This window comes from Montipora capricornis, chromosome 1 (genome assembly GCF_036669925.1).
Source record: "Montipora capricornis isolate CH-2021 chromosome 1, ASM3666992v2, whole genome shotgun sequence".
Lineage (NCBI taxonomy): Eukaryota > Metazoa > Cnidaria > Anthozoa > Scleractinia > Acroporidae > Montipora > Montipora capricornis.
In genome coordinates this window covers 10114927-10122426 of record NC_090883.1, presented here as the reverse complement: position 1 = coordinate 10122426, position 7500 = coordinate 10114927, and the positions used below count along the sequence as shown (strand labels likewise).

The 7500-nt window shown below is 39.7% G+C and overlaps 1 protein-coding gene across 2 annotated transcripts in view; it reads right to left on the bottom strand.

Moving 5' to 3' along the window:
• Positions 1-7295, bottom strand: part of LOC138051292 (protein white-like) — a 77172-nt gene extending 69877 nt beyond the window's left edge. Inside the window, exons 1-3 of one of the 2 annotated variants that reach the window (XR_011132788.1) lie at positions 6540-7295; positions 6152-6200; positions 2086-2272 (exon numbers count right to left, since the gene is read on the bottom strand). Coding sequence is in view for 1 of the 2 variants with exons in the window: in XM_068897507.1 (XP_068753608.1) it covers positions 2086-2272; positions 6152-6200; positions 6540-6846 (543 nt within the window). In the remaining variant the exon portion in view is untranslated. The remainder of the gene's footprint in view (positions 1-2085; positions 2273-6151; positions 6201-6539) is intronic. The other variant, XM_068897507.1, reaches the window with a different exon arrangement.
• Positions 7296-7500: the final 205 nt, after the last annotated feature.

Sequence of the window (7500 nt, the reverse complement as noted above, 5' to 3'; positions counted from 1 at the left end):
AATAGAGGGAAGAGTTAGTGGCCTGTAATTTGAGCAATCATCCCTGGTACCACCTTTCCATAGAACTTCCAATCGTGAGAGGGATAGAGACCTGCCTTATAACATAGCCTACTCAAAAATTAGCAATACAGGGACTAAATTCCTCAGCGACCAACTTCATCTCTCTAGCCAAAAAATTGTCTTCCCTTTGAGCCTTCTTCACATTGATCTTCTTGAATTTAGTTTCAAAGGCTCTTTCTCTTAGCACGATATCACCTATTGAAGCTGAAATTCTATATAGAAGGTAGGATCAATATGAATTTCCTTAGCTTTAAAGGATTTGGCAAGGTCATTACCAATTGTTGAAAAAAAAGGTATTGAAAGCACCAGCCTTAGAGTATGGAACTTCCCCTCTAGTTATTTCCTTCAAAAAGTGAATGCAACAATAATAATAGTATTGATACCTGACAACAACAATAAGAAGCTTAATAGAAATACAGAAACAACAAGGGTATATAGATGTGTTGTTGACGTGAATGTCACGTGTACTCATTGCAAGAAGTACAGGTAATCTCTTAGTTCTTGATCTGTTCGAAAACCAAAAGTTCAACTTTTTTTTTGCCTGGAGGCAACGTAAGTCTTGGTGAATATTTACAAGTAAGAAGTTTGGGAAAATACATTTACTGAGCCAGAAGAGAATAGTTCTTTCACTGTTATGTTATGTTCATTCTCGATCGAAAGATTGTCCTCGCCAACGGAGCCAGTTTTGATTTATTAACGCCCGTAGGGAATTTTTCTGGTCTTCTATTAAGCTCACTAATGGCAAAATAATAATTACTGGCTTCGCAGCAAAAATTGTTGTTGAATTTGGAAAGGTCAGCGTGAACCACCGAAGCAATCTGGAATATGAGCGATTTGCCAAATCCCGTTGGCGAGTTTACCAAGACATCTTTCCTGGAGATAAAATCCTCTTTCTGTTGAGGGAAAAGCTTAGAGACCCCGAATACGCGGCAAACTTTCTCCAAAACACAGTCAACATCCACATCAAGATTTCTGGCATCTTCCGACATGTTGTTTTCACCGGAGGCACATTCCTTAAATTCCTCAGGTTTGTGAACATTCCCTGTTATTGGTGGAAATGAGACAATCTATATGACGTCAGGAACAACATTCTCCTACGAAGAAAATCAGACGGGGAAGGGAGACCGTCTGAGAATCAGGCTACTCCCCGAGCAATTAGTACGCACATAAACACCGATCGCAAATCGAATAATTTCAGCAAGATCTCTTGTACAGAACGTCTCCCAAAGATCTTTATCTTGTTATTTGCAGAGGCTGCTGAAGAACAAGTGAAGCACCTTCAGCGACCGTCTATCAATTTCTTAGGAGTTTCACATGGGTGAAATCTCCGAAGTTACACACGAAAATAACAGGTCGTCATTTTTGAAATCAAAAGGAGTGCCGCGATTGGTGCAACTCCTCATTATCATGTGCATTCGCCACGCAGTCCAAACAAAGGGAAAGGAATGTAGTTGAAAAGAAAGCAGCCGTTGTTTGTGTGGGGAGGAGCGTTTCGCGACCACACAAAGAACGGCTGAGTAGGAGACAAGCCATCGCCCGAATGGTGAGCATTGTCCCCTCCCATACAATAAAATTTATGATTCCACATTAGGGCCGTTTATACGAGAGAAAATAAGTCACGGCTTACTCTGGCCGCACCGTACATAATACGCGAAAGGAACTATTTATACGAGTAAAAACTCCCAGGCCAGGATAAGAACGTAGATTTTGTACCATTTATATGGGGTGTTCGTGTCTTATGTAAGCCGCGGCTTGTTTTCCCTCGTATAAACGACCCTATTGTCTCCTCACATTTCCTTACCGTTTTCATACTCTAAAAGTTGCGATTCAAGACCCGCAACCTTGTAAGTAAAAATTAATGTCTGATTTCAAGAATCCTAAAAGCCCCAAAAAATTTCGCTGAAGGAATCGCTTAACATATCTCGACGGTATTTTAACTGGTTGCATATAAAAACCATGGAGAAGAAGACAAAAGTTCCTCCGTCACTCACATACACTCCACGCAGACCAATTTAATTCACTAACCTGAAAGGTTAGATGTTCCTTCACTGTCAGCGATCCTACCATCAGATCTTCTTGCTGAATGTACGCAGAAATAGCAGTAATTTCCGAGCCAATAGGACAATTATTCACCTTTACAGTTCCTCTGACCTCAATCTGACTAATGTTACGATGTGCCAATACATTCATTAAGGTTGATTTACCAGCGCCACTATAAACAAAACAAGCAGGGCATACTAGAAGTTGTGATTTAAAATACATCACCCACACACACGCGCGAATCCCATCCAATGATATTCAAATATCCAAAACTCAATTCTTTTAGTAACTTTGACCTTTTATAATTCTTGATTCTTAATAATGTTGTTGGGTACATCTAGACGTCGAATAACTTTATTCTGAATATTATTCACTGAGTGGGAGGGCCGGACGGGAAAACATTTGGCTCGAGGTTATGGCGTACGTGCGCCATGACTGAGGCCGGGCCAAATAATTTCCTGTCCGGCCCGACCTTAACTCAGTCAATAAGCATTTTATCATATGGGCTTTTTACACTATTCATGAGCACTCAGAATACGATGTTTGCACAAATTAAATAACAAAAATTTGCTCAGAAAATTTACCTAATATGTTGTTTGCATTTGCTTTTCTGCCCATAAATAACTTGGATGAAATCATCTAAAATCGCATCGCACGGAGCAGTACGTGTTCCCATCAGGGCCGTGCGGCCCTCATATGGAGATTTTTCCAATAGTGTTACAATAAAAGCACGCGCGAGGCCCTACGAGCCATATGATAATTCTTGTTAAATGCTTTCACCTGGAACTGTCGTTTGGGAATTTGACGTACTGTTTAATAAATGTTTTCGGGTTTTGAACCATGAGGCAAAGCCACGTGCATGGTTTTAGACCCGATTAAACACGACATGCGAGTTTATTTACGACTTCAAAAACATTGCACAAAAACTGTGTTCCTCTGGAGTTCGAACAAAGGTTCAAATTGTGATAGAACATTAGAATACAAGAATAACATGCAATGCCTTTTAGTATGTCTTACTTATATAAGGAATGCTGCCAGTTTTTAAAGCTCATGCGAGTGACGTTTCATTGGTGACGTCATAGGCTGTTTGCTCATGAACTATTGATGAGCTTTTGAATCGAATATGTAATCTAAAAAAATAAATCAGCAGTGTTTTATCGGGTTTAAAAACACGAGACGTAGGCCGAGTGATTTTAGACCCGATAAAACACGTGCTGCAAGTTTATTGGTCAGAGCTTTTCTCTGTCCTTGTGTGGGCCCATTTCCATTAGTAGGACTAACGCTCACATGGTTTATATGGATAGAAGACTAGCACTTTACATTACCCTCTAATAGTTAAATCCGAACAAGGGTTCATATTGTGAGAGGAGAACATCAGCATGCTAGACAAAAAAGCCGGGCCTCATTAGTATTCTTTATATAAAGAATTCTAATGAGGAGAGTTTTATCGGGTTTAAAGCTCATGCACGTGAAGTTTTATCGGTGTTTTGATCAACCTCGTTGCCAGGGTCTCTCTTCTTCCCTTTTCTTATAAGAGGGACCCTGGGAATTAGGTTGTGTCTTAATAGGTTGTTAGGTCATGAACTATTAATATTAAAGAAAATACAGTTCAGTCGCCCTCTTTAGTCACGACTCGCGGCGAGCCGAAGGGAGAAAACGCTATCCACTATAGTAATATCCGACATTATTAAATTTTCAACCTCGGTTAATGCATTTCTCGAGCTCCGATTGGTTCACTCAATCTCGGTTATCAGCTCATTTACCTTAGTTTGACCTTATATCGCAATTGATTGCGCTAAGCGTTGCTAAGCTAAACCTTTTTTCCACCGGAAAAGGGAAATTTCTCTCTAAATAAAGCAAAAAAAACCTTTTGTGGAAAGTTTGGATCAATTCCGACGTTTAGAAGTACGCGACAAGGCAAGAAATGTTTTGCGGTGAGCCTGCGTCCGTCGGACCACAAGGTATTACACAACATAGCATCTTCATCTCGGCGTTAGAAATATTCTCTAAAATATTTTAAATTCAACAAAATCTGTAGGCCAGTTTTTCGAAAAAAGAAATGTTTTTGTGATGAGCCTACGTCTGTCATCATATCAAGATAATTTGGCCAGGGTATTAAGTATGTACCCATCGCAGATTTCTCACATTATATTTTCCTCCAAAATAACGTTACCATGGCAACTATATTAGGCATTTCTTTGAGCGTTTAAATCAACATATGTTGTTTCTTTTTAAGAAACGGGACGATGAAATTTTTCCATTCAGCTTTACTAGATTATGTTAGAAATACTCTCTAAAATACTTAAAAATTCATCAAAATTTGTAAGCCAGTTTTTCGGAAAAAATAAATGTTTTTGTGATGAGCCTGCGTCTGTCTGACCACAAGGGAATTACACAACATCGCATCTTCATCTTCGATTTCTTTCGATTTCGCTCGGGTTTTCTCTTTTGGAGTTTAAGGAATTTATTAAACTATTTATTCCATTCGCGCTTGTTGGATATGAGACTGGTTATAGCCAACTCGGCGCTACGCGCCTTGTCGGCTATTTACCATCTCCTATCCAACGTGCGCTCATGGAATAATTGTTAATTAATTTATAAAATAATAAAGATAATACGCGCATTCTCGTTGGTCAATAGCTAGCTGTGTTTACACATGAGAGTATTACAAACACGAATTTTGATTGGTTATGCGTTGTCAGACGCGTGTTTTGATTGCCTGGTAGGAAATATGATCGTGTATCAAGAATATCTGTTTTCAATGAAGAAGGCAAACAAAAAACAGCATTTTCCTTCGTTCGTGAAATTATTTTTGAGAAATATTTTATAAAAGCAACAGAGGACTTTTTCCGTGTTTACATGGCGTCATCTAAGCACTCGGGGAGTTGGGAGAATTCGAGACAGTTATGCAAACCCTCGACTGCGTCTCGGGTTTGCATAACTGTCTCAAAGTCTCCCAACTCCCCCTCGTTTTTAAATGAGACTGTGTAAACACGGAAAAAGTCCTCTAATGCTTAAATACAATTTTCGTTCACTGTCTAAAATCCTCGCGCCTATGGGTTAAAATTAGTCACATGATTTTCCGTTACCTAGGGACAGCAAGCCAAGTGACAGAGTCCCTTACTGACATGATAACGCGTGAAGACTGCGCAGTTTTCAACTGTGCTTGGTCCGAAGAGGAGAAAATTGTTGAAATTATCGACAGTGCCATCCCAGAAAATACAAAACGGCAAACCAACTGGAATGTCTCAGTTTTCAAGCAAAAAGAAAAATAAGGGTTTTTTGCCAATTTTCTTTGTTCTATATGTTACAGGACATATTTTGTAGCCACAACTTCAGTGTTAAACTTCCTCATTCATGCGTGGAACTTCAGCTCTCTGCCGTTGCCGGCAGCCAACTATCTCAAACTACCAAAAACTGGCGTTTAAATATACTGAGCCGTGATTGTTTAATAGACCTAATCGGCTAACTCAATGTTGTACCCAATTCAAACCCTTTGGGAATAAAACGTTTTGTTCCAGGTATTTCCATATCATTTAAATATGAATGCTACATTATCATGCAAATACAATACACAAAGAATCTTAGTCCAGGGAGATTTGAATTGGGTACAACATTGAGTTAGCCGATTAGGTCTATTGCTCCGTTTCCTTTCAAGAATAAAGGACAATGAGGTGACAGTCTGGGCGTATGATTACGTGCCCCGGGAGTGGGACCTGAACTAGTCAAATAAGGGAATGTCGCAAAAACGTACAAGGTTCGCCTGAGTCAAGAACTTTGGAAAGTAAGCTTTCGGTGCCAAATACAGCTATGACTGGTGAAAGAGCTTAGAAATACTTGTCCCGCCACAATGTCACGAAAATATTGCGAGACAAGTTGCACGAAACATTTCACAGTGTAACATCGCCTTTAGTGTTCAGGTAACATATTTTTGAAATCCAAAGGAAAATAAGAATTCATGTTTTGATCAGAGGGGCACTTTAACTGTGATGATATAACGTCTTATCAAGATGATATAAGACCAGGAACTGCAGAAAGTATTTTTTCTCACCTCTCGCCCATAACAGCCAACAAGGTACCGGCTTCAACCTTCCCATTTACTGTAGAAAAACAAACGCCAAATGAGTAATTCCGACTGTAATACGAAAACGCTGAACGACTAGACTAAAGAAGGCCTAGCTAAGATAGCTCTTTCACGGAGGCTCGTTACAACGCGGCGAAAATTTTGTCTCAAGAGTCACCTCTACAGAGAGAAGGCCTTCCTTTGGTACTTAAGGCAAGCCAAAGACTTAACGGCAACTCAGGAGTCAGGAATAATAATGAACAATGATTCAAAGCTGATCGCCATGCTGGTTTCTTGTCTGGCTCGACAAATCACGCGATTTATCGTTGAAATCAAAGATCTTCATGTCGATAGAAATTACATAGAATTTGCTCACCGTTACATAAAACTTGCTTCCTTTTAATTTTCTCATGGCTGTTATGTCCGAAACACAGTCGCTTCGTTAACGAAGGTCTCGACATCTCAACAAAGACATCGATGTTTTCCCAACAAATTGACACCTTTTCTCTCAAATCCTTGCAACCAGAGCTGTTATATTGCGGGTTAGCGGAAATCTCCTCATTGTCTGAGCTATCTGACAGTCCGCTATCAACAGAACTTATTTCAGGATCAATATGAGAGTAATCTGGATTGCTGCGATGCTGTTTACTACAATAAACCGGCGAACAAGAGCGGGCAGCCATGATTCTTGTGACACTCACAGCTTGCCTCTGATGTCACGACAGCCAAATAAGTCGGGGCAGCTCGTCTACCTTGCGCCTCGCTCGCTCCAAATTGCGGCCTTCATGCTTCCAACAAGAGTGAATTTTCCGGAATTTGATTGAGTGGAATTACCAACAACCGACGTAAGACCACAATATAAAAACAGCAAAATCATCTGGAACAACAAATTACTACTGACAAACAATTCCCTGCGTACAAGACTTTCTGACTGTGGCTCGCATTTACAGGGTCAGTAAAACTAGTAAATAAACCGCCTCTAGCCCAAACGAAACCAAAATAGCATATCAGTAATCGCCACTTATTTTCGGGGTCATTTTTGAGTGAAATGTCTTCTAAAACTTTCATATCATGAAGGAATTTAATCCTTCTGTTCTTGGAAAATTAACATTTTGATAGTGTAACGCACTACACCAGAATATCCAATAAAAAGGAAAGAAAGAAAGGAGCTTTATTTAAGTGTCTAATCTTCTAGCGCCGTAGAGCACTAAATTAACAAGTTAACGCAAATCAAATCAAATTTTGGTTTTTAAGGAGAGGGAAAACCGGAGTACCCGGGGAAAAACCACATGGAAGCACATTCAGCAAAAGTCCTAAAAAATCTGAGCAGATACTAT